This window comes from Heterodontus francisci, chromosome 19 (assembly GCF_036365525.1).
Source record: "Heterodontus francisci isolate sHetFra1 chromosome 19, sHetFra1.hap1, whole genome shotgun sequence".
Taxonomy (NCBI): Eukaryota; Metazoa; Chordata; class Chondrichthyes; order Heterodontiformes; family Heterodontidae; genus Heterodontus; species Heterodontus francisci.
Window position 1 is genome coordinate 10788560 of NC_090389.1, and position 27532 is coordinate 10816091.

Consider the following 27532-nt stretch of genomic DNA (forward strand, 5'->3'; position numbering starts at 1 on the left):
TTATCCACATTATACTGCATCTGCCATGCATTAGCCCACTCACTCAACTTGTCCAAATCACTCTGAAGCCTCTCTGCATCCTCCTCACAGCTCACCCTCCCACCCAGTTTTGTGTCATCTGCAAATTTGGAGATATTACATTTAGTTCCCTCATCTAAATCATTAAATAATATTGTGAATAGCTGGGGTCCTAGCACCGATCCCTGCGGTACCCTGCTAGTCACTGCTTGCCATTCGGAAAAAGACCCATTTATCCCTACTCTTTGTTTCCTGTCTGCCAACCAGTTTTCTATCCATCACAATACACTATCCCCAATCCCATGCGCTTTAATTTTACATGCTAATCTTTTATGTGGGACTTTGTCGAAAGCCTTCTGAAAGTCCAAATAAACCACATCCACTGGCTCCCCCTCATCAACTCTACTAGTTCCACCCTCGAAGAATTCTAGTAGATTTGTCAAGCATGATTTCCCTTTCGTAAATCCATGCTGACTCTGCCCGATTCTACCACTGTTCTCGAAGTGCTCTGCTATGAAATCTTTGATAATGGACTCTAGAACTTTCCCCACTACTGATATCAGGCTGACTATCCCCTTGTCCCTCCCCTTCCCCCAGCCCTTGGCGTTTCCTCATCTCCGGCTCACAGGTGGCCCAGTTCTCTGAACTTCTTGCACAACAGCTGCTGGTGTGAAACCACAAGCAAAGATACTCAATTTCAGTGATTCAACTTTTATTCTGTATATGCAATAACATTTGCAGACGTCATGTGGTCAGACATCCAGGAATAACCCTAATTGGTGCTCTTTGATGAGCCATCATTCTGTCTGTAAATGTTCCCTTTGTGTGAAATGCCAGAACATTGTTATCTGCCTTCACAGAATCCTGCAATCCTTTGCCCTCCTGAGTACATGGTCTGCTTCTTGCACCGACTGATTGCTGCTTTGCGAAGTTACTGGGATGAGTACAGACAGAGGAATCCATCAGCAATCCTCAGTGAAGGTATGGACTGGTGTTTAATTGTGTATGCAGTAAAGTCAAGATATGGCTTGTAGGTTATAAGAAATAAAGACTTATAACTCCATTCCAAAGAGTTAAACTTCCTGTTGGTATGAGATATACTGAGTACCGTATGAGCTATAAGAACAGCAAGAAAATGCCGTTTGGTCCAATGATCCCACATCGTGGTAGTCTACCCATGCTCATTCTACCCTGGACTCCCCTTCCCCATTCTACACGTGGCTCATTTCTAATTATTCTTTCATAGTCTTTTCCCCCACTTCATATGTAGTGCATGTATGATTATTTTATCATGGAGCCCCCTTCTATAACAACTTTGTTTTCTACTTTTGGGGCACGAAGTTCCTTCCCTACTTCCCCTGATGAAAAAAACAGTCAGCTTCTTCTGTATTATGAGATTTGTGCTGGTGGCACCAGCCTCTGATGCTTGGATCTTGTGGGGCAGGCTGCAATCCGATCATAAAACTTACTGGTATCCATCGCAGCCTAGCACGCTGTATATAAAATGGGACTTCCCAGCACCTGGCTTTGGTGAATCCTGGCAGGTTTAGTTTTAGGCTGCAGCTAGCTGTTGCAACCAGTTGCATCAAAAGCTGGTGACACAAGCCCAGTCTCACGAGCATGAAGTGGCGACCCATTGACTGTGGGTGCGCAAGGAATGGCGACCCCTCACCCGTAGGTGTGTACTGAGTTACCATGTTTTTCTGCTTCCAGATGCTTATGTTCCCCCTCAGCTCTTCTTCAATGGGAAGGTGGATTACTTTGACCTGCAGAGACTTGGTGGCCTTCTCTCCCATCTGAAGAAAACTCTGAAAGGTGAGGCATTAGATGTTAATGAATAATGTTCATCCATTCTGGCATTGGCTTCTCTCTCCCTCGGCCAACCCCTCCCAGAAACGAAGCTCTGATGAGGTTAGATTTTGCTTAGGATTAGCTTTTTCCAGTGTTAAAAATCTGGCCTTGTCTGTTCTATGCAGTGTAATATTTTTTATATCTTGAAAATGGGATATCAAGATTTCAGTGATACTGAAATGTGTCTGTTGAGTGTAATAGGGGTGCACATAACGTTAGGCCTTATTCAACCACATGAATTCCTAGTGTACCCTGTTTAAGAAAAAGATGTGGTCCCAGGTGCCTGCAGTACATGCAGGAGAAAAGAGCCCAGTAGGAAAATAGAAAAGCGATCTCAATGCGCTTACTGGTGCAAATTATTAAAGTGCAGCTTGGGAAGCTTGCTGGTTGAAAGTATGCCTGCAAGTTATTTGACATGAATGTGCAGATGAGGAGTTAAGGAAGCGTTGTTGTGGGAGGAGTATACTTTCATGAGAAGTAGCCCACTTTAAGTAAATGCAGAAAGGAAGGTCGACCCAAAAGGAAGTACTTAATGGGCAGTGAAAAGAGGAGCTTGCTTCATAACTTTATCAGTATTGTTCTTCAAGTGAATAAACAGGTCATAAATAAAAAAGAAGCACAGTATTGAGATGACCAGGAGAAATTAATATGAAATCAACCGTACGCACAGACAGATGAGCAGCATTGGACAGCCTCAGCTTTGATAGCTGAACAGAAATTGCAGCCCCTTCCCCAAACCTCGTGTAAACCTACCACATCGGTCAAGAATGCCTCGTCTCACAACCAAGATCACTCTTCCCTTCCCGATGCCTCTTCCAACTCCTCAGTCAGTGATCGGAAAATTCATCTCCCTCACCCACCACACGCACCGAGCACGAATCGCCCTACAATCCCGACAGCCCCATTTTCAGTAACGATTGCCAACCTCCTACATAGACTTTGGATACCCCATCCCCCTTTGACTGCACGGATATTGCAGAATAATTTTCAGTAGTAGCCAGTGATGAGAAATCGGCTTACCAAGGGGAGCCAAAGAGATGAATCACCTCTATTGAAGGGGTAGGAGTGGAAGCAGGGCTAGTTGCTATCTGGCCTTCTCTAGGAATCAAGGTAGGAAGCTGGGAAACCTTGGGCAGATGGAGGGAACAGAAATCCTCTTGTACCCCGTGTCCCCCTTCACCCTACTGAGCAAAGTTTTGGCATAACAACTCCTTCCCCCATTGAGCCAAAGTTGGAAACATTTGTGCACCTTCCAGCCCCTCAGAACAGCAGCCCAGCACGAACTATTATGAAGTCAATAAGGAATGAAACCGGACAGACCACCCGGCATCGACCGAGGCACCGGAACTGACCACGGCAAACCCAACCTTGTCGACCCTGCAAAGTCCTCTTTACCAACATCTGGGGGCTTGTGCCAAAGTTGGCAGAGCTGTCCCACAGACTAGTCAAGCAACAGCCTGACAGTCATAATCACTGAATCATACCTCACCGCCATCACCAACCCTGGGTATGTCCTGTCCCACCGGCTGAACAGACCCAGCAGAGGTGGCGGCACTGTGGTATACAGTCGGGAGGGAATTGCCCTGGGAGCCCTCAACATCGACTCCAGACCCCATGCAGTCTCATGACATCAGGTCACACATAGGCAAGGAAACCTCCTGCTGATTACCCCACCTACCGCTCCCCGCACCCCCCCCCCCCCCACCCGACCCGACCTCAGCTCCATGTTGAACAGAACTTGGAGGAAGCACTGAGGGTGGTAACGGCGCAGAATGTACTCTGGGTGGGGGACTTCATTGTCCATCACCAAGAGTGGCTCGGTAGCATCACGACTGACTAAGACTGCGGCAGGTGGTGAAAGAACCAACAAGAGGGAAAAACATACTTGACCTCGTCCTCACCAATCTGCCTGCCACAGATGCATCTGTCCATGACAGTATTGGTAGGAGTGACCACTGCACAGTCCTTGTGGAGACAAAGTCCCACCTTCAAAGTGAGGATGCCCTCCATCGTGTTGTGTGGCACTACCACATGCTAAATGGGACAGATTTTGAACAGGTCTGGCAATACAAAACTGGGCATCCATGAGGCGCTGTGGGCCATCAGCAGCAGCAGAATTGTACTCGACCACAATCTGTAACCTCATGGCCCAGCATAACCCCCACTCTACCATTACCATCAAGTCGGAGAACCAACCCTGGTTCAATGAAGAGTGCAGGAGGGCATGCCAGGAGCAGCACCAGGTGTACCTCAAAATAAAGTCTCAACCTGGTGAAGCTACAACCCAGGACAACTTGCATGCCAAACAACGTAAGCAGTGTGTGACGGACAGAGCTAAGCGATCCCATAACCAATGGATCAGATCTAAGCTCTGCAGTCCTGCCACATCCAGTCGTCAATGGTGGTGGACAATTAAACAACTAACTGGAGGAGGTGGCTCCACAAATATCCCCATCTTCAATAATGGGGGAGCCAGCACATCAGTGCAAAAGATAAAACTGAAGCATTTGCAACAAACTGCAGCCAGAAGTGCCGAGTTGATGATCCATCTCAGCCTCCTCCTGAAGTCCCCAGCATTACAGGTGTTCGTCTTCAGCCAATTCGATTCACTTCGCGTGATGAAATCACTGAAGGCACTGGATACTGCAAAGGCTGTGGGCCCTGACAACATTCTGGCAATAGTATTGAAGATCTGTGCTCCAGAGCTTGTCACGCCCCTAGCCAAGCTGTTCCAGTACAGCTACAACACTGGCACCTACCCGGCAATGTGGAAAATTGCCCAGATATGTACTGTACACAAAAAGCAGGACAAATCCAACCCAGCCAATTACCGCCCCATCAGTCTACTCTTGATCATCAGTAAAGCGGCGGCACAGTGGCGCAGTGGTTAGCACCGCAGCCTCACAGCTCCAGGGACCCGGGTTCGATTCCGGGTACTGCCTGTGTGGAGTTTGCAAGTTCTCCCTGTGTCTGCGTGGGTTTTCTCCGGGTGCTCCGGTTTCCTCCCACAAGCCAAAAGACTTGCAGGTTGATAGGTAAATTGGCCATTATAAATTGTCACTAGTATAGGTAGGTGGTAGGGAAATATAGGGACAGGTGGGGATGTTTGGTAGGAATATGGGATTAGTGTAGGATTAGTATAAATGGGTGGTTGATGTTCGGCACAGACTCGGTGGGCCGAAGGGCCTGTTTCAGTGCTGTATCTCTAATCTAAAGCAATGGTGTCATCGACAGTGCTATCAAGCGGCACTTGCTTAGCAATAACCTGCTCTGTGACGCTCAGATTGGGTTCCATCAGGGCCACTCAGTTCCTGACCTCATTACAGTCTTGGTTCAAACATGGACAAAAGAGCTGAACTCAAGAGGTGAGGTGAGAGTGACTGCCCTTGACATCAAGGCAGCATTTGACCGAGTATGGCATCAAGGAGCCCGAGCAAAACTGGAGTCAATGGGAATCAGGAGGAAAACTCTTTGCTGGTTGGAGTCGTACCTAGCACAAAGGAAGGTGGTTGTGGTTGTTTAAGGTCAATCATCTGAGCTCCAGAACATCGCTGCAGGAGTTCCTCAGGGTAGTGTCCTCGGCCCAACCATCTTCAGCTGCTTCATCAATGACCTTCCTTCAATCATAAGGTCAGAAGTGGGGATGTTCGCCGACGATAGCACAATGTTCAGCACCATTCCTGACTCCTTAGATACTGAAACAGTCCGTGTAGAAATGCAGCAAGCTCTGGACAATATCCAGGCTTGGGCTGATAAGTGGTAAGTAAACATTCACGCTAAACAAGTGCCAAGGAATGACCATCTCCAACAAGAGAGAATCGAACCATCTCCCCATGACATTCAATGGCATTACCATCGTTGAATCCCCCACTATCAACATCCTTGGGGTTACCATTACCAAAAACTGAATTGGAGCAGCCAAATAAATACCATGGCTACAAGAGCAGGTCAGAGGCTGGGAATCCTGTGGCGAGTAACAAGCCTCGTGACTCCCCAAAGCCTGTTCACCATCTACAAGACAAATGTCAGGAGTGTATTAAAAACAAGAAATGCTGGAACCACTCAGCAGGTCTGGCAGCATCTGTGAAAAGAGAAGCAGAGTTAACGTTTCGGGTCACTTTTCGAATATTTGTCAGTTCCGATGAAGGGTCACTGACCCGAAACGTTATCTCTGCTTCTCTTTTCACAGATGCTGCCAGACCTGCTGAGTGGTTCCAGCATTTCTTGTTTTTATTTCAGATTTCCAGCATCCGCAGTATTTTGCTTTTATTTAAATGTCAGGAGTGTGATGGAATACTCTCCACTTGTCTGGATGGGTGCAACTCCAACAACACTCAAGAAGTTCGACACCATCCAGGACAAAGCAGCCCGCTTGATTGGCACCCCATTCACAAACATTCACTCCCTCCACCACTGACGCACAGTGGCAGCAGTATGTACCATCTGCAAGATGCACTGCAGCAACACACCAAGGCTCCTTAGGCAGCACCTCCCAAACCAGCGACCTCTACCAACTAGAAGGACAAGGGCAGCAAATGCATGGGAACACCACAACCTGCAAGTTCCCCTCCAAGCCGCACACCATCCTAACTTGGAACTATATCGCCGTTCCTTCAAAATCCTGGAACTCCCTTCTTAACAGCACTGTAGGTGTACCTACCCCACACGGATTGTAGGCAGATTTTTATGTCAATGGTGATAGATTGGGAAAAGGGGAGGTGCAACGAGACCTGGGTATCTTTCTGCACCAGTCGCTGGAAGCAAGCAGATGCAGTTAGGAAGGCGAATGGTATGTTGGCCTTCATTGCAAGAGGATTTGAGCACAGGAGCAAGGATATCTTACTGCAGTTATACAGGGCCTTGGTGAGACTACATCTTGAGTATTGTGTGCAGTTTTGGTCTCCTTATCTGAGGAAGGATGTTCTTGCCATGGAGGGAGTGCGTAGAAGATTTACTAGGCTGATTTCTGGGATGGCAGGATTGACGTATGAGGAGAGATTGGGTTGACTCGGCCTTTATTCGCTAGAGTTTAGAGGAATGAGCGGGGATCTCATAGAAACCTATAAAAGTCTAACAGGACTAGACAGGCTAGATGCAGGGAGGATGTTCCCGATGGCTGGGGAGACCAGAACCAGTGTTCACAGTCTCAGGACTGGGGTATCCATTTAGAACCGAAATGAGGAGAAATTACTTCACTCAGAAGGTGGTGAACCTGTGGCATTCTCTACAGCAGAAGGCAGTGGAGGCCAAGTCATTAAATATATTCAAGAAAGAGATAGATATATTTCTTAATGCCAAAGGGATATGGGGAGAAAACAAGAACAAGGTACTGGATTAGACAATTAGCCATGATCTTTTTTGAATGGCAGAGCAGGCCCAAAGGGCCGAATGGCCTCCTCCTCCTATTTTCTATGTGTAGTGGTTCAAGAAGGCAGCTCACCACCAGCTTCTCAAGGACAGTTAGGGATGGGCAATAAATGCTGGCCTAGCCAGCGACGCCCACATCCCATGAACGAATAAAAAAAACCTCACCCTGAACTGGAAATCTACCTAGTAATGATCATGCCTCTCAGAAGAAAAATGTTTAAAACCCTCCCATCCCCTGGAGATAGAAATGGGACCTGGCCCTTGCAGGTCCCCTTCTATTGAGAGGAAAGTTGGTCCTGGCCAACTGCCACCAAATCCTTTCCCATCCACCACTACCCCCTCTCCTCCACCCTCTCACCCTCCTCTTCTTCCATCCCGTTTCCTTTGCCGGCTCCCTCCATCTACCCACTGAGTGGAGATTTTGAAATAATATGAAATGTTCATTACATTCTGTTCTTCGCTGGTCACCATCTCCTCCTCTTTCCCCCTCCCCTTGCCTACTCTCTCCCCTCTTTTTATTCATTCATGGGATGTGGGCGTCGCTGGCTATGCCAGCATTTATTGCCCATCCCTATTTATTGCTCATCTGTCAACCATAACAACCGAGAGATAGAATTGGGACTGGAGGTTCTGGGAAATGTCCCACTACACCAACCTTCACCATTGTACAATATTTGTCCAACCTCGGAATCACAGAATTTTTGCAGTACAGAGGGAGGCCATTTTGCTCATCATGTCTGCACTGACTCTCTGAATCAGCAGTTCATCCCGTGCCATTCCCTCGCCTTCTCCCCGTAACCCTGCACATTCTTCCTTTTCAGACAACAGTCTAATTCCCTTTTGAATGCCTCAGTTGAATGTACATGCACCACACTCTCAGGCCGTGCATTCCAGACCTTAACCACTTGCTGCATGAACAAGTTTTTCCTCATGTCGCTTTTGCTTCTTTTGCCGAATACTTAAGTCTGTGCTGTCTCATTCTCGGTCCTTTCAGGAGTGGGAACAGTTTCTCCCTATCTACTCTGTCAAGAACCCTCATGATTTTGAATACCTCTGTCAAATCTCCTCTCAGCCTTCTCTTTAAGGAGAACAGTCCCAACTTCTCCAATCTATCTTCATACCTGAAGTTCCTCATCCTTGGAACCATTCTCATGAGTGTTTTTTGCACTCTTTCCAATGCTTTCACATCTTCAGGTGCGGTGCCCAGTACTGTGTGAAGCCAGTAGTTTCCCGATTTTTCTAACAGTGCATCCGAATCAGTCTTTCCTGCATGGACTTTATAATTTCCTGATGTGTCATAGGCCACAGTGCATCATATGGATCTATTCAGCTGATCAGACAGTGAGCTAATGCTGTACTGTGCACAAGTCCCCCTTTTTAAAAAAAAAGTTACCGATGCAGGAAGCTGTCGTTCACAGGTCCTACCATGGCAAATTCAGAAACTGATCTGGTAAGCTGTGACTGGCACTAGATGGAATGTCCATGAAAGCTGATGGATTATCATAAAAACCCAACTAGTTCACTCTTTCTTCAGTGCATATAGCGATTGCACAGTTGTGTAATTGTTTGACACCAATGTGATGTACTGGCATTCCATAAATTCTTGCTAGTCCTTCAAACAAAATGTTTACAAACCACTTGTCCATTTTCTGGGGTTTCAGTATGTTTGAGCAGATCTGCTCTACTTCATACATTTCTTTAAATTGAGTTATTTTGGTATCATTGTCAGGTGAGCAATTTTCAAAATATTCAACAAAAGTTCAAAATCTGGGGCAAAATGCCATCCAGACAGATAAAACAGCATTTTCACCCTCCCAGGTTTGATTCCCAGGCTGTGCTGTGGTGGCTGATCTCAGCAGTCAGGATTTGATTTAGAGATACAGCATTGAAACAGGCCCTTCGGCCCACTGAGTCTGTGCCGACCATTAGAACAAAGAACAAAGAAAATTACAGCACAGGAACAGGCCCTTCGGCCCTCCAAGCCTACGCCGATCCAAATCCTCTATCTAAACCTGTCGCCTATTTTCTAAGGGTCTGTATCTCTTTACTTCCTGCCCATTCATGTATCTGTCTAGATACATCTTAAAAGACGCTATCGTGCCGGCGTCTACCACCTCCGCTGGCAAAGCGTTCCATGCACCCACCACCCTCTGCGTAAAGAAATTTCCACGCATATCCCCCCTAAACTTTTCCCCTTTCACTTTGAACTCGTGTCCCCTTGTAATTGAATCCCCCACTCTGGGGGAAAAAGCTTCTTGCTATCCACCCTCTCATATATCTCTCATGATTTTGTACACCTCAGTTAGGTCCCCCCTCAACCTCCGTCTTTCTAATGAAAATAATCCTAATCTACTCAACCTCTCTTCATAGCTAGCGCCCTCCATACCAGGCAACATCCTGGTGAATCTCCTCTGCACCCTCTCCAAAGCATCCACATCCTTTTGGTAATGTGGCGACCAGAACTGCACGCAGTATTCCAAATGTGGCCGAACCAAAGTCCTATACAACTGTAACATGACCTGCCAATTCTTGTATTCAATACCCCGTCCGATGAAGGAAAGCATACCGTATGCCTTCTTGACCACTCTATTGACCTGCGTTGCCACCTTCAGGGAACAGTGGACCTGAACACCCAAATCTCTCTGTACATCAATTTTCCCCAGGACTTTTCCATTTACTGTATAGTTCACTCTTGAATTGGATCTTCCAAAATGCATCACCTCGCATTTGCCCTGATTGAACTCCATCTGCCATTTCTCTGCCCAACTCTCCAGTCTATCTATATTCTGCTGTATTCTCTGACAGTCCCCTTCACTGTCTGCTACTCCACCAATCTTAGTGTCGTCTGCAAACTTGCTAATCAGACCACCTATACTTTCCTCCAAATCATTTATGTATATCACAAACAACAGTGGTCCCAGCACGGATCCCTGTGGAACACCACTGGTCACCATTTTGAGAAACTCCCTTCCACTGCTACTCTCTGTCTCCTGTTGCCCAGCCAGTTCTTTATCCATCTAGCTAGTACACCTTGGACCCCATGCGCCTTCACTTTCTCCATCAGCCTACCATGGGGAACCTTATCAAACGCCTTACTGAAGTCCATGTATATGACATCTACAGCCCTTCCCTCATCAATCAACTTTGTCACTTCCTCAAAGAATTCTATTAAGTTGGTAAGACATGACCTTCCCTGCACAAAACCATGTTGCCTATCACTGATAAGCCCATTTTCTTCCAGGTGGGAATAGATCCTATCCCTCAGTATCTTCTCCAGCAGCTTCCCTACCACTGACGTCAGGCTCACCGGTCTATAATTACCTGGATTATCCCTGCTACCCTTCTTAAACAAGGGGACAACATTAGCAATTCTCCAGTCCTCCGGGACCTCACCCGTGTTTAAGGATGTTGCAAAGATATCTGTTAAGGCCCCAACTGTTTCCTCTCTCGCTTCCCACAGTAACCTGGGATAGATCCCATCCGGACCTGGGGACTTGTCCACCTTAATGCCTTTTAGAATACCCAACACTTCCTCCCTCCTTATGCCGACTTGACCTAGAGTAATCAAACATCTGTCCCTAACCTCAACATCCGTCATGTCCCTCTCCTCGGTGAATACCGATGCAAAGTACTCATTTAGAATCTCACCCATTTTCTCTGACTCCACGCATAACTTTCCTCCTTTGTCCTTGAGTGGGCCAATCCTTTCTCTAGTTACCCTCTTGCTCCTTATATATGAATAAAAGGCTTTGGGATTTTCCTTAACCCTGTTTGCTAAAGATATTTCATGACCCCTTTTAGCCCTCTTAATTCCTCGTTTCAGATTGTGCCTACAATCCCGATATTCTTTCAAAGCTTCGTCTTTCTGCAGCCGCCTAGACCTTATGTATGCTTCCTTTTTCCTCTTAGCTAGTCTCACAATTTCACCTGTCATCCATGGTTCCCTAATCTTGCCATTTCTACCCCTCATTTTCACAGGAACATGTTTCTCCTGCATGCTAATCAACCTCTCTTTAAAAGCCTCCCACATATCAAATGTGGATTTACCTTCAAACAGCTGCTCCCAATCTACATTCCCCAGCTCCTGCCGAATTTTGGTATAGTTGGCCTTCCCCCAATTTAGCACTCTTCCTTTAGGACCACTCTCGTCTTTGTCCATTTATACTAATCCTACACTAATCCCATATTCCTACCACATCCTCACCTGTCCCTATATTCCCCTACCACCTACCTATACTAGGGGCAATTTATAATGGCCAATTTACCTATCAACCTGCAAGTCTTTTGGCTGTGGGAGGAAACCGGAGCACCCGGAGGAAACCCACGCAGACACAGGGAGAACTTGCAAACTCCACACAGGCAGTACTCAGAATTGAACCCGGGTCGCTGGAGCTGTGAGGCTGCGGTGCTAACCACTGCGCCACTGTGCCGCCCATGAAGGGAATCAGAATTGGGCTCAGTGTGTCCAGTCTAGGGAAGAGGAAAATAAATCAGGCAGTGATTCCACTCTTGTCACTGGCAAATAAAATTCTGCAAAATATGCACCTCTGCTTGTGTGGCCGTTGGGTGAGGGCTGTGCCCATTAACTTTGAAATATCATTGGGGTGCGTTTTCTGAATTTTCTCCCTTTATCTCATGATGGCATTGGCTAATGTTGAAATTCAGTTCCACAGAAACTGGTGGCCCAACGGTACCTAACCCAAGTGGTCATTGTTCATTTGAGAGCCTGGAATCAAGTTTTGGCAGGCTATTCAATCATTGGAGATATTCCGACCAAGTCTTCATCCTGTTCATACATATGCACTTATAGGACAAGATGATTTCTTGATAGTTTGATTCCCCCATTGCTGAGTGGTTTCTGCTGTCTTCAGATCTGAGCACAGTGTTGGATCTTTCCAACCTGTTTGGTTCAGCCCAATGTCAGTGGGTACATTAGTCTTGAGCCATCAGTGGGGCATGGTTAGAAATGTTACAACCGTGAATTGATAGAACCATGCTGTGTTCCAGAGGCTGCCTTATCTGGCTTCTCGATCCATTATCACCAGACAGCATGAAGAATTTTTTTTGATTTCGAAGCAGTGGAACAATCCTACTGAATGAGCTGGAATTGGTCATTTAACTTCTGAAGAGACAAGATCTTATCCCATGAAGAAACTGACCTAGCAAGGTCGTGTCTTTCTTATGTCAAACTCTGCATCTACCTATGGTCAGTGCACTTGGGAGTTCTTTGTTGTGCCAGCTTGAGGAGATGTCAATTTAACAAGTTGGGGGTGGGTTGGGTATATGGGGAGTGCAGTTCTTCAGTTGTGTACAGGCTGCTTCTATACTCTTTCTGGCCTCTTGTCAGGATGTAAGGAGAGCAGATTAGACAGAGCGTAAATCCAGAGATTTCAGCCTCCATAGTCAACCACGTGTCCTCCGATGAAGTTGTTTTCTCAGGCTGAAGGCACCTTGCTGGCCTGCCCAGTAATAGAGTATACATTTGAGAATGCACAGTCCTTTCTTCAGCTCAGGGAGCTCTAGGCATCCAGTGTTTTTACAGCTATTTACCTGCCATGAGGAGCACAATCTTTTGGACTGGGAAACTAATAGATGGTATCAGGGAGAGATGGATGAATCAGGAAAGCTCATTGATTGTCATTACCCAAGGCATGTTGGTCCACTAACCCATCTTTCCAAGTCCATGTGTGTCCTTGCTATGAATGGGGTAATTCCTCTCGTACACTGTTGAATGTGTGGGGACTGTTGTTATGCCTGGATAACTAAACTCTCTGACTGACTGTGTGGGAATGCCAATATGAGGGCTATTTTTTTTTAGGTGTAATTAAGTTTATGATCTGAAAATTGGCCGAAGTCTTTGATCTGGAAAGTGATGGATATCAAGGTAGTTGGACTAGTCACGTGTGGTATGTTGGCAATGTGTGGTAGTAATTTGTGTTTTACGCCTTTGTTCTGCAATCCAGATACCTTCAAATTAATGACTTCCTCCAGAGAAGGATCAACCAGCTAACTAAAGAACAGTTAGTCTATTGTGAGTTGCGAGCAGTTGTTACAATCCACAATTCAAAACTAAGTTAGTGAGCATTTAATGATGCATGGATTAATCTGAGGTAGTCAGTACTGCTTGTTCGTGACAAGACATATTTCCTCTGAAGGGGTGACTGATTGGATAGGTAGAGGGAATGCAGTATGCATGGAGTTTGTGAATGTTCAGAAGGTGTTAAATGAAATATCTCATAGGAAGCTTGTTAGAAAAATTCAGGCATATCGTATAGAATCGGAGAATGGTTACAGTGGAGAAGGAAGCCATTTGGCCCATTGTGTCTGTACCAGCTCTCTGCAAGACTAATTCCTAGTCCCACTCCCCTGCCTTTCCCCTGCAGCCCTGCAAATTTTTCTCTTCAGCTAATTATCCTGTTCTCTTTTGAATCTGCCTCCATCACACTATCAGGCAGTGCATTCCAGATCCTAACCCCCTGCTGCATAAAAACGTTTTTCCTCGTGTTGCTGTTCCTTCTTCTCCCAATCACCCTAAATCGGTCTCCTCTGGTTCTGGATTCTTCGGCCAATGGGAGCAGTTTCTCCCTATCTACTCTGTCCAGACTCCTCATGATTTTGAACATCTCTATCAAATCTCCTCTCAGCCTTCGCTAAGGAAAACCGCCCCAGATTCTCCAACCTATCCACGTAACTGAAGTTCCTCATCTCTGAATCCATTCCTGTGAATCTTTTCTGCACCCTCTCTAATGCTTTCACATCCTTCCTAAAGTGTGGTGCCCAGAATTGAGCACAATACTCCAGTTGAGGCCAAACCAGTGTTTTATACAGTTTTAACATAACTCCCTTGTTTTTGCACTCTATGCCCCTACTTATGAAACCCAGGATCCCATATGCTTTATTAACCACTTTCTCAAACTGCCGTGCAACCTTGAATGATTTGTGAACATATACCCCCAGGTCCCTCTGCTCCCACACACATTTTAGAATTGTATCCTTTATTTTATATTGCCTCTGCTCGTTCCTACCAAACTGAATCATTTCACTTTTTGCAATAGTTTTCATCTGCCATTTGTCCACCCATTCCACCAGCCTGTCTGTGTCCTCTTGAAGCTTAACACTATCCTCCTCTCAGTTCACAATGCTTCTAAGTTTTGTGTCATCTGCAGATTTTGAAATTGTGCCCTGTACACCCAAATCTAGGTCATTAATATATATCAAAAAAAGCAGGGGTCCCAACACGAAATCCTGGGGAACACCCCCTAGATACCTTCCTCCAGTGTCATGCAAAGGGAGAAATGAGTTGATGTCAGCTAGAGGGTGAGAGTAATATCATAATTGGTCATCATACCTTAAAACACCTTTAGAAAAGGAAGGATAGCCCCTGTACACTCATGGATGCTGTGCAGACCACCCCCTCCCCACTACACTCAGATACACAGCTTGATCATGAATGTGTTAAACTGTTGTACAAATACACACAGCCATGCTGTTCATGTGCCTCCTGTAAATGCCATGTTGGATATATATCAGTACTATAGCCTTGGACCAGCACTGAGAATGTTCTGACCAATATTTACCCTTCAACTTAACACCGGCGCTGGATCTGTGCCTGTGCGCACCGGCGCTGGATCTGTGCCTGTGCGCACCGGCGCTGGATCTGTGCCTGTGCGCACCGGCGCTGGATCTGTGCCTGTGCGCACCGGCGCTGGATCTGTGAGAGAACCAGTGTACAATTTTCTACTTTAAAAAGAAGGAAAAACAGTCTTGCATTGATACATGGCTTTTCACCAACTCGCGATAGTCACTGTTGTAAGAAATGCAGCAGCCAATTACAGCAAGATCCCACAAACAGTAATGTGACAATGGCCAGATAATCTGTTCCAGTGAAGTTGGTTGAGGGATAAATATGGGCCAGGACAGCAGGGAGAACTACACTGTTACTCTCCAAATTAGTGCCATGGGATCTTTTCCATCCACCTGAGAGCGCAGCCAGGACCTCGGTTTAAATCTCATATGAAAGACAACACCTCTGACAGCGAAACACTGCCTTAGTGCTGCACTGAAGTGTCAGTCTAGATTATGTGCTCAAGTCCCTCGAGTGAGATTTGAATCCACAACTCTGACTGAGGGTACTGACCCAAAGCTGATGCATAACAACAACTTAAAGAATCTATACAAAAATGCATCTTTAAAACTCGACTATTAATTATTGTTTTGGCTGTTTCCTTGCTTCAATTTGTATTCTGTAATGATTTGCCTCTTGAAAATAATGTAAATTAATATAAATCAATACAGCACCTGTGGAGAGAAGCTGCGAGTCCATTAGGAGGAAGTAACATTTCATACAAGTGGGTAATGGGAAAGTTGCATCTCCTGCAGGTTTAATTTCAAGCTGTCTTTACAATTAGCAGCTTGTCCTTTTTTCAGATGAAACAGTTGATGGCAGCCAAGGTGACCTGGAGGGCCTGCTGTCCTCTTTTGAAGTTAATCTCCCAGCTGAGTTTGTATCTTTTCTGGAGTATAGCCAAAAGGAGATACCTTCTTGTGCTGTCAGTTATTTCCAGGGTTTAAAACTGTGTTGGAATTTTTTGTCAGATGCTCAGTATTATTGATGCTTTTTCATACAAATTAATTTCTTCCTTATCGCCAAAGTTGAAAAAGTTGCACAGGGAAGATCCTTTGTTGAGATGCACTGGATATTGCTCTGCAAGAGCTTCGAGAGGCCCTGTAGTCAGAAGACTTGGTCACAACTCTGAGGCTACCCAACAGTCCATCAGCTGGCACTTTGTAATCAGTATCTTTGTACCCTGCTCTCATTGTAGATTCAAGTCCTGAAATGAAAGAAAGCACTGGTGTTCAAAGCAGGCTACCTGTAGCCAGTGACCATTAGCTGTGGATATTCCATTAAACCTCCTTGAGTGGTTGTTAAAAAGCCAACATCAGCCTTTCAGCAAAGTCACCGTAATGGTTATCAGAAAGGGTCTATTGAATCCCTGCCAAGGATGAACAGAATACTCCTCTCAGCTGTCTCTGGTTCTTGTACACAATGCATTGCATCATGTTAGTGCATTGACTGCTGAATGCTCTACTTTAGTAATACGGCAACACTTTTATCTGGAGCAGGAGGACAGTGTTTGTACAAGAGGTCCACTCTAAGATGAGTTCTCAGTTTTCCCATTTCAGCTGTCAAAGGGGATATGCTCTCAAGCTGTGTTGACAAAGGAGCAGCAAGGTGGGGTCACTCTCTCAGCTGGTGTACTTGATTGCCAGACTCTGAACTGTATCTAAACTTTCTCTAAAAATTTTCTTGGTCCACTGATCCACTCCAAGTTGACAGATGTTGAGTTGAGACAGACTTCTTTCAAGAGTAACATTTTGGGACACAGTATATGAGTAATTTGAGACATGACATTTAGTAAATTTTGCATTTTTGGGAGGAACAGTGACTTTTGACCCATGAATCTCAAAGCTCTCAGTTTTTCTCGTGTCATTTCTGCATCTGTTGTAGACTAAATAAATGATAGAGATTGATTGCAATGATTAGTGATTGTATCATGTGACTAGCAGGATGGTGAAAGGAAAACTAGCTGGCTATTAATCTGTTTTTCATCTAGCAGTTCCTATATTTAGTTTCCAGCAACTCTCCTTTAATTATCAGCTGTTAGCACACATTGGTGCTGTATTACTGCTATCATAAGGGGTGCCTGTCCAGCTACTGCTGACCCTGGAAATATTGGTCTTTCCTCATTTTATTACTCACTGCTTTAACAGCCTCTTTAACTGCATGCCTATTAACTTGTACTTCTAATTAAAATGTTTCAGTAATTATTTAAACTGTAGCTCAGGCTCAGTGGACTGTGGAGGACTAATCAGTGCAATACTTTTCGGGACAATAATGAAGGCAGCATGTCGATCCATCTGCTCCTCAATATTTGGTTTAGTTTTTTTTTGATTTAGAGATCCAGCACTGAAACAGGCCCTTCGGCCCACCGAGTCTGTGCCGACCATTAACCACCCATTTATACTAATCCTACACTAATCCCATATTCCTACCACATCCTCACCTGTCCCTATATTCCCCTACCACCTACCTATACTAGGGGCAATTTATAATGGCCAATTTACCTATCAACCTGCAAGTCTTTTGGCTGTGGGAGGAAACCGGAGCACCCGGAGGAAACCCACGCAGACACAGGGAGAACTTGCAAACTCCACACAGGCAGTACCCAGAATTGAACCCAGGTCGCTGGAGCTGTGAGGCTGCGGTGCTAACCACTGCGCCACTGTGCGGACAAGTTTAAAACAGTTGGTAACTTCTCATCTAAGTTACTTTTATAACAGTCTCATCAGAAGCTGTGTTTTGATGATCTCTTCTACAGGCAAATTACATTGAGTGTTAAGTTCTTTCTGCTGTAGATGCTTGTGAGGTGGAACATTATATATTCTGAGGCTGATATAACCCCAGCCTTGGGTAGAACTGCGAAGGAAAGAGCCTCTAGCAGGTTTCTGGAGGGTCCAGGTCTCTCTCAATTGGTTGAACCTGAGGTCAGTGGGACTGGAATCGCCTCTTGGTGTTCAGTGTGAGATAAAAGGCTGTTAACTGGTCAGGATGGTCATTAATCTTAGGAATTCTCTTTCCTAGAGAGCATTGAAGGCTAGGTCATTGTAAATATTCAAGGCTGAATTTTGATCTACAAGGGAGTAGCGGGGGAGGGGGGGGGTGGTGGTGGGGGGGTGGTTGGCAGGAAAGTGAAGTTAAAGCCACAATCAGATGAGCCATTCTTATTATATGGCGGAGCAGGCTGGAGGGGTTGAATGGTCTACTCCTTCTATTTCTTATGTTCTTGTGCTATTAGGACTAAACCACCAGATCATTGTGATCCAAGCATGTTTGCTTAAAGGAGGAAACAAATCTTGGGGGGGGGGGGGGGTGGTCCAATTAAATTTGGTCAAATTATTTGTGCAGGGGAGGCAGTGGTGTAGTGGTAATGTCACTGGACTAGTAATTCAGAGCCCAAGCTAATGCTTTGGAGACATGGGTTCGGATCCCACCAGGGCAGATGGTGAAATTTAAATTCAATTAATAAATCTGGTGATGGGAAGAACCAGATCAGAACCATTACCTCCACAGCTCAGAAAACCAGCCATTTTAACAAAAAACTTCCTGTGCAAGTAATTTGACGAAATTTAATTTAAACCCCTCCAGAGGGGCCTTGCAATCAATCCTTTGGGCGGCTGTTGGGGCAGGATCAGGAGGGTCTCACTCAGCTGGGCCACTGTGAACTGTGGGGAGCAGGCACACCAGATCAAGGGTCTCTCACTCAGCTGGGTTGCTGTGAGGGCGGACACACCAGATTAGGGAAGGGGTGGTGGTGGGGGTGATGTTGGGTTGGACTCAGCTGGGCCACTGTGGGGACAGGCACACCAGATCAGGGGAGTCTCATTCAGCTGGTTCATGTCATTTCCCCACAACTGGGGAACATTCCAAAACAGCTGCCTTGGAAACAGCAGGAATCAAGACTCCTGGATTTGAGAGAGCTGTCTGGAGCAGCCTAGCCCCGGATACGTATGCTGTGTGCTGGGTGTGCAGATTGTCTACTGGTAGGAAGGTTTCCCAAAGACTCACATCTCTAGAGTGGCACAGAGGCTGGCCTGCTGTTTACAATAGAGCTGTGACAAAATGAAGTAGCCTAGTAGGACTTGACTACCTCCTGCAGCTCAGAAAATTGATAGCTTTAAAACAGTATGGACACTCGTGAAAGCTGCCAGAGGAGCTGTTGTCCAGCAATTGAACCCATGGCCAGGAGATCCCGGAGAACTAGTCTTTAGTGCTCTATAGCCAGACTTATTTCAGGCTGTGTTTTATGTAAAAGCTCAGCCAAGTGGCTCTGAGATCTTCACCAGGAGTAAGAAAATGGAATTGACACATTCATGAAGATGAACTAGAACTCCATTCACCCCTTTCCAAACACAACTTGATCAGCCTGCAGAGTGAGGCGCAGCCAGGCTGAGGCATGAAGCAAAGATCAGGCAGTCAGGCCCTGGAGAGGAGCAGGCGTTCCTGCTCTGTGGGTTGAGAGAGGCGTGTTAGCCCTGTTTACAACATGCTAACCATGAGACGTGTGAATAACGACAGGAGCATTAATGGCAGAAGTCCTTGTGACCCCTTGTTAATAAGATGCTGCATTCATTTAATTGGCCATGTGCGAATTTTCCTGTTTCATTTACTTCCGCAAGATAACGATGGCAACAGTAGGTGGGTTTGGGAGGCTGGTATATACACATACTGAGATAATTATGAATGAACAGCCTTCTTGGCCTTGATGTGTGTGATCCTAGTCTACACCATGTAGCTAATTTCGCCCAGGATGGTGAGGTGGTAGTGTAATATATTTCCAGCTCAGGATGGTGTGTAACTTGCAACTGGTGGTGTTCCCATGTGCCTCCTGCCCTTGTCTTTTTTGGTGGTTGAGGTCGTGGGTTTGGAAGGTGCTATCAAAGAAGCCTTGGCGAGTTGCTGCAGTGCACCTTGTAGATGGTTGACAATTCTTGAGCATTAGAACTGGACTCATTGAGGCAAATGGAGAGTATTCGATCACACTCTGACTTGTGCTTTGGCACAGATGGTGGACAGGCTTTGGGGAGTCAGGAGGTGAGTCACTCACCACAGAATACCCAACCTCTGATCTACTGTTGTACAAGGACAGTACAGTGGTTGCTTCTATCAATACTGTTACGGATAAATGCATCTGTGACAGGTAGAATGGTGAGGACTAGGTTAAGTAGGTTTTCCCCTCGTGGCAGGAAAGTGGAGTTGAGGCGAGATGAGATCAGCCGTGATCGTACTGAATGGCGGAGCAGGCTCAAGGGACTGAATGGCCTACTCCTGCTCCTAGTTCTTATGTTCATGTCTCACCACCTAGCGCAGGCCCAACCTGGCAGCTATGTCCTTCAGGATTGGCCAGCTCATTCAGTAGCTGTGTTATCTAGCTATTCTTGGTGATAGACTTTGAAGTCCCCCGACCAGAATGCATTCTGTGTCCTTGATACCCTCTGCTTCTTCCAAGTGGTGTTTAATTTGGAGGAGTACTGAGGCAGGACAGTATATGATAATCAGCAGGAGCTTTTCTTGCCCATGTTTGACCTAAGACCATGAGACCTCATGGGGTCTGAATTCAATATTGGTGGAACAGGACATACCCAGGGATGGTGCTGGAGGAGTCTGGGACTTCAGCTAAAATGTATGATTCTGTGAGTATGACTGTGTCAGGCTGTTGCTTGACTAACCTGAGGGACAGCTCTCCCATAGCACAGTGAGGAGGACTTGGTAGGGTTGACTGGGCTGGGTGTACCTTTGTTGTGTCCGAATCCCAGCTCGATGTTGGATGGTCTGTCAGGTTGATGAAACTTTGATGAAAGATCATCAGCCTGAAATGTTAACTTTGTTTCTCTGTCTACAGATGCTACTTGACCTGCTGAGTATTTCCAGCATATTCTGTTTTAATTTCAGATTTTCAGCATCTGCAGTATTTAGCTTTTATATTACAAATAAACTTCCTTCTGTTGTGATCCTGTTAGATACCAGTAACTTTTTAAAAAGAAATTTAAGCTCCATTGTTACTGAAAGAATTATGCCACAAGGTTTCACGTTTAAACAAAAAACTTTACTGTACAAGAGTTAAACAAAGAAAAACACGAACGTCACACTACAATTTGAAATCACATACTTTAAATTTAAAATCTTAACAAAAGATGAAGATGTATACTTTAAACTCTAAATCTCAACAGAACACTCCCGTTTGACTTTTACTTCCACCCCACGAGTTTCCTTATACTTCACTTCTCCTGGGACAAATCCTAAGTGTGCCATAGCTCTGAGGAATTCATTCCATTTTCCTTAGTTTCTCAGCTATCTTCTGAGGTATGAGATCTCCTGGGGATTCTCCCTCTAGTATTTGGCTAGGAAACCCTACAGCTCCCTTTCAACACCTCACAAATCTGGATTTCCTAGCTTGAGCCTGGGTCTTACTCAAATCAGAAACACCCCTGGTTCTTGATGGCGTTCTTGCTCCCATGTCCAACTGTTTTCAAAGCCAACTGCTTTCCAAAAAACCAAGTGACTGTGCTTGCTGACACAGACAGAGATAAAAACACTTGACGAACAGGCATCCCCCTACATTATCTATCTCCCTATCAAGTGGTAGATATAGGATGTCCAAGATAGCAATTTAAGCTAATTATTTCCAACTCCAAAACATCGCTTTGATTTCTGATACCCACACAAATAATTAATATTGTTAACATTGACAGGACAATTCTTTCCAGACTTTCTGGCTACAGTTCCCCCACTAAACAAGTTCACCTGCTGTTTTATGGCTCTCACCTTTCCTTTTAAGTACACATGGAAAGATTTTTCAAATAAAATCTCTTGGGTGGTCCTGCAACCTTTTTAAATTCTGGAATTTAAATGATCTTACAGCTCTTCTTCTTCTTTGGCCTCCTTGTCTCGAGAGACAATGGGTAAGTGCCTGGAGGAGGTCAGTGGTTTGTGGAGCAGCGCCTGGAGTGGCTATAAAGGCCAATTCTAAAGTGACAGACTCTTCCACAGGTGCTGCAGAAAAATTTGTTTGTCGGGGCTGTTACACAGTTGGCTCTCCCCTTACGTTTCTGTCTTTTTTCCTGCCAACTGCTAAGTCTCTTCGACTCGCCACACTTTAGCCCCGCCTTTATGGCTGCCCGCCAGCTTGATCTTACAACTACGCATTTAATTTCCAAAACTAAAGGTGATCTCTAAAATACTAAGTCAGAACCATGAACTGGATGATTGTAAAAGTTCAAATTTGGATTTACGAAACTGGCAGGTGATGGTGCACATTGGAGCAATTTACTGTTGGGAGTTATAGGTAGGAAGGAAACTAATTTATTGATCTAAAATTATCTGTATCCTCCATAAAATCAGATAGCACTTATGCTGATGAAAAATATGATTCAGTTTTCAGATTGTTGCAATCCAACCATCCCAGCTACACAAGAGTGTCCTTTAATGCATGTTAACTGGCAGTTATGCAGAATGGTGGTGAAACTGATGCAGTTTAATTGAAAATGCTACGAGTAGGTAAAGAATTTCTATTTTTGGCTGTCTAGTGGGGAAAATCTCAAGTCAGCAATTGATGTTTAGTAACAACAATGGATCTGAGGTCTCTGGAAAGCAACAAGCTGATCATACAAAGTCAATCTTTGGAGAAAACTGCTGCCAAGTATCTTTTTTTCCAGAAAGCTCTTTGTGTAAACCTGATACCTTCAAGATCTCAACACTCCTCCGATTCTGACCTCTTGACCTTCCCCGATTTTAAGCGCTCCACCATTGGCGGCTGTGCCTTCAGCTGCCAAGGCCCTGAGTTCTGGAATTCCCTCCCGAAACCTTTTCACCTCCTTAGCTCTCTATCCTCTTTTAAGATCCTTCTTATTACATACCTCTTTAACCAAGCTTTTGGTCATCTTCCTTAATTACACCTTATGTGATTCGGTGTCAGATTTTGTTTGGTTACGCTCTTGGGAAGCACTTTGGGTTGTTTTACTATGTTAAAGGCACTATTAACAAGTTGTTGTTGATAGCAAAGTGTGCTTATTGCAAAGAAAGCAGGTTTTGTGGAAACTTCTGCTGTAGCACTGTATTTCCTCAGAGTGGTAGATGTTCTTCTCACAGGCAGCACACTTGACTCCACCATCCCACTGTAGTATCTCTTCAGAAAACCGTGAAGCCAAAATCCAGAAAATAAACTGGAATTCACAAAGCAATAGCGTAAGTTATCCTGAAATATTATTCTCACCTGTGTAGAAGTGCTTAAAAGACTACCCATCAATTTCATGAGAGGGAAGACTTCTAAAAGTTAAGACTAGCAAGAAGAATCTGGGGTAGAATTTCCAAGGTATTTTCCACCATAACTTCAGTTGAAACCCTGAAGAAACAGTGTAAATGATTGCTTTTCCACCGATTGTCCACTTACATTACAGAATACAATCAGTAACACTCATCCTAAGGACTTGCAGCCGTTGCGGTTCAGAACAAATGTCTTATAAATCATAAGAAGCAGGAGTAGGGCATTCGGCCCCCGAGCCTGCTCCGCCATTCAATAAGATCATGGCTTATTCAGAATACTTAGAATGCAGAATTCTCTGCTACAAACCATTTCTAAAACAAGTGAATTGGCCAGTTGCTTGAATAGAAGAGAATATTAAGTAAGTAGAAGAGTGGGACTAGGTGGCTCATGTGGCGAGAAACACTGAGCACTGGCTTGATTAGTCGAATGACCTGTAACATTCTATTAAGGGGGAGTGTGAAGGGAAGAATTTTTTTATACAGTAACTGTAGGAGGTGGTCTGACAAAAGGATGATCTTTATACTCGTGTGAAAGATGATCTTGTATGGCAGACATTAACAATTGTTTTTTTAAAAGTCTGTCCTCCATTATTAGTTTTCACTAATATAACAAAATAATATAAAATAAAACAATATAAACTAAAAGATACAATTCTAAAAGGGGGGGCAGGAACAGAGGGAGCTTGGGGTGTATGTGCACAGATCATTGAAGGTGGCAAGGCATGTCGAGAATGTGGTTAATAAGATATAGAGGAGCCTGGGCTTTATAAATAGAGGCATAGAGTACAAAAGCACTGTTATAAAACACTTGCTCAGCCTCAGCTGGAGTGTTATGTCCAATACCGTACACCTCACTTTAGGAAGAATGTGAATACATTGGAGATGGTGCAGAAAAGATTTACAAGCATGATTCCAGGGATGAGATATAGGCAATGGAATCAAAGATTATCGTCGGTAGATGGGAGTGTGGAATTTGAGACACAAACAGATCAGCCATGATCTTATTGAATGGCAGAGCAGGCTCGAGGGGCTGAATGGCCTACTTCTGCTCCTAATTTGTATGTTTGTATGAGGGACTTCAGTTACATGGATAGTTGGGAAAAGCTGAGGTTGTTCTCCTTGGAGAAGATGAGAAGCGATTTGATAAAGGTGTTTAAAATCATGAGGGCTCTGGAGAGAGTAGATAGGGAGAAACTGTTCCCATGAGCAGAATGGTCGAGAACCAGACCACACAAATTTAAGATGATTGGTAAAAGAACCAAAGGCGACATGAGGAAATGCTTTTTGACGCAGTGAGTGTTTAGGATCTGGAATGCACTACCTGAGAGTGCGGTGGAGGCAGATTCAAACATGGCTTTCAAAAGAGAATTGGATAAGCACCTGAACAGAGAAAATTTTCAGGGCTAAGGGGAAAGGGCGGGGGAGTGGGACTGGCTGAGTTGCTCTTGCAGAGAGCTGACACCAGCATGACGGCCTGAATGGTCTCTTCTAACCATTCTATGTTTCTATAAATCCAGTAGGGAATTCAAAAGAAACTTCTTTACCCAGAGAGTGGTTAGAAAATGGTACTTGCTATCACAGGGAGTGGTTGAGGCAAATCTTCTTCCTCTTCTTTGGCCTCCTTGTCTCGGGAGACAATGGGTAAGCGCCTGGAGGTGGTCAGTGGTTTGTGGAGCAGCGCCTGGAATGGCTATAAAGGCCAATACTAGAGTGACAGACTCTTACACAGGTGCTGCAGAAAAAATTGGTTGTCGGGGCTGTTACACAGTTGGCTCTCCCCTTGCGCTTCTGTCTTTTTTCCTGCCAACTGCTAAGTCTCTTCGACTCGCCACACTTTAGCCCCGTCTTTATGGCTGCCCGCCAGCTCTGGCGATCGCTGGTAACTGACTCCCACGACTTGTGGTCATTGTTACAGGACTTCATGTCACGTTTGCAGACGTCTTTAAAGTGGAGACCTGGACGGCCGGTAGGTCTGATACCAATGGCGAGCTCGCTGTACAATGTGTCCTTGGGGATCCTGCCATCTTCCATGCGGCTCACATGGCCAAGCCATCTCAGGCGCTGCTGACTCAGTAGTGTGTATAAGCTGGGAATGTTGGCCGCCTCGAGGATTTCTGTGTTGGAGATGCGGTCCTGCCACCTGATGCCAAGGATTCTCTGGAGGCAGCGAAGATGGAATGAATTGAGATGTCGCTCTTGGCTGACATACGTTGTCCAGGCCTTGCTGCCGTAGAGCAAGGTACTGAGGACACGGGATTGATACACTCGGACTTTTGTGTTCCGTGTCAGTGCGCCATTTTCCCACACTCTCTTGGCCAGTCTGGACATAGCAGTGGAAGCCTTTCCCATGCGCTTGTTGATTTCTGCATCGAGAGACAGGTTACTGGTGATAGTTGAGCCTAGGTAGGTGAACTCTTGAACCACTTCCAGAGCGTGGTCGCCGATATTGATGGATGGAGCATTTCTAACGTCCTGTCCTATGATGTTTGTTTTCTTGAGGCTGATGGTTAGGCCAAATTTGTTGCAGGCAGCCGCAAACCTGTCGATGAGGCAAATAGTATAGGGGTAATTAGATAAGTACATGAGGGAGAAGGAATAGAAGGTTATGCTGATAGGGTTAGATGAAGAAGGTGTGAGGGAGCTCATGTGGAGCATAAACACCAGCATAGGCCATTTGGGTGGAATGGCCTGTTTCTGTGCTGTATATTCTATGTAATTCTGTGTAAATTTGCAGAGCAGCACTGCTGGATGACGCAGCTTCCACTCCAACAGGGGGAGCTGTAGTTGCATCATTAGTTTGTAGTATTCCTTACTATGTCTTTTTGAAGTTCCAGAACTGTAAAAAATATAACTTTAAAAAAAAGTTATACTTTTATTATAATAATGGGTAAATCCCAAGTTTCAGATCTTTATTGGAGAAATAAAAATGATGCAGTTCATTATGGCCAGTAAATCAAACTTCTGATGAGATGTGTTGATCCATCTAACAGAATAGCAATAAATGCTTGATGGATTTGTAAAGCAGAGGAATGTGCTCGAGTCAGGGCTTCCATGGTCTGTATGTCTGAAAGTAGCAATTACTGATCGACCATTACATTTAGCTGCTTTGGTTATTAATTATGCACCAGAATTTCAATGTTTGTTTCCAAAGCATGTCAGTGAAGTAAGACCAAATGTTTCTAATTCAAATTGATTAATTCTCTTTTATTTTTCATCCTGCAGCTTTCATGCACCACTCATTCATTATTCCACTTTAATTGAGATGCTGCTGTCATTTTGAGAAACGCCAGGCTTTGTTTATCCTCACCCCCAATCTTTCCGCTCTTCTGAAACACTGACTCCTATATGGTTTTATTTCAGTGGTCACTGGCCCTCCTGCTGTACCTTTCCCTGTAAAATCTAAAATTTAATATCGGCAAGCCATTCAACCACAGAGGTGCGTCAGGGCTAGGCCCATTCTTGTCCTCGCCCAATGCACCTACACGTGCCTTGTTCAGGGACCACTAGGTCATAATTAGGAGCTCAAACTAAGTCTCATTACCTTTCCTTCTTTTAATTGTATAGTAGTATTATAGCTGCACGCAATGCGCTAACTTGGCATGGAGCAGGGACCGGCCCTGGGAATTTCTGATATGAATAATTATGGGGGGGACTGCAGGAAAGTGGAGTTAAGGCCACACTCGGATAAGCCATGACCTTATTGAATGGCGGAGCAAGCTCGAGGAGCCGAATGGCCAACTCCTATTTCTTACGTTCTTGTGTGTGGCTCTGCACCATCCTGGGCAATGTATTTACCCACTGAGTTATCTGGGCAGCTTCAGCTCCAAGTTTTTAGCATGCCTGCTGTTGCAGTACCACCTGAGCACATTTGCTCTATTGTTCTTGTAACCTAGTGCTGCTTGAGAGTAGGGAAGGGATCCATGGAAAGGTGCAGTGAAAGTTCACTAAAGTTACTGGAATGCGCGTAATTATAGTAATGAGGAAATGTTCAAAAATTGGAGCATTTATCACTGCAACAAAGAAACTTAAAGGGGATCTAATAGAGAGTTTCAAATTTCATAGAATGATACACGCAGGAGGCCATTCAGCCTATCTTTGAAACAGCTTTCCAATCAGTCCCACTTCCCTGTTCTTTGCTCATAGCTCTTCATTTTTCTTACTGGGATATATCCATATGCTTTTTCAGCATTCTGTTGAATCTGCTTCCACCTTTCAGGTAGTGTATTCCATATCATCATAACTTGCTGCGTAAAGCATCAACTCCCTTGTGCTTTTTGCCAGTTATCTTAAATCTGTGTCCTTTGGTTCTTGATCCTGCTTATCACAGCTTTTGAGATGGCAGATAGTGGAAGATTGTTTACACTTGTTTGTGAATTGGTAATGAGGGGATACAGACTGAGAATTCCCACTGAAGGA

At 45.0% G+C, this 27532-nt stretch overlaps 1 protein-coding gene across 4 annotated transcripts in view; it reads left to right on the forward strand.

Moving 5' to 3' along the window:
• LOC137379949 (E3 ubiquitin-protein ligase RNF123) overlaps positions 1 to 27532 on the forward strand; it is a 536536-nt gene that overhangs the window by 134697 nt on the left and 374307 nt on the right. For all 4 annotated transcript variants that reach the window (XM_068051365.1, XM_068051363.1, XM_068051364.1 and 1 more), the window contains 2 exons: positions 879 to 999; positions 1732 to 1833. In XM_068051365.1, coding sequence (XP_067907466.1) covers positions 879 to 999; positions 1732 to 1833 — 223 coding nt within the window. The remainder of the gene's footprint in view (positions 1 to 878; positions 1000 to 1731; positions 1834 to 27532) is intronic.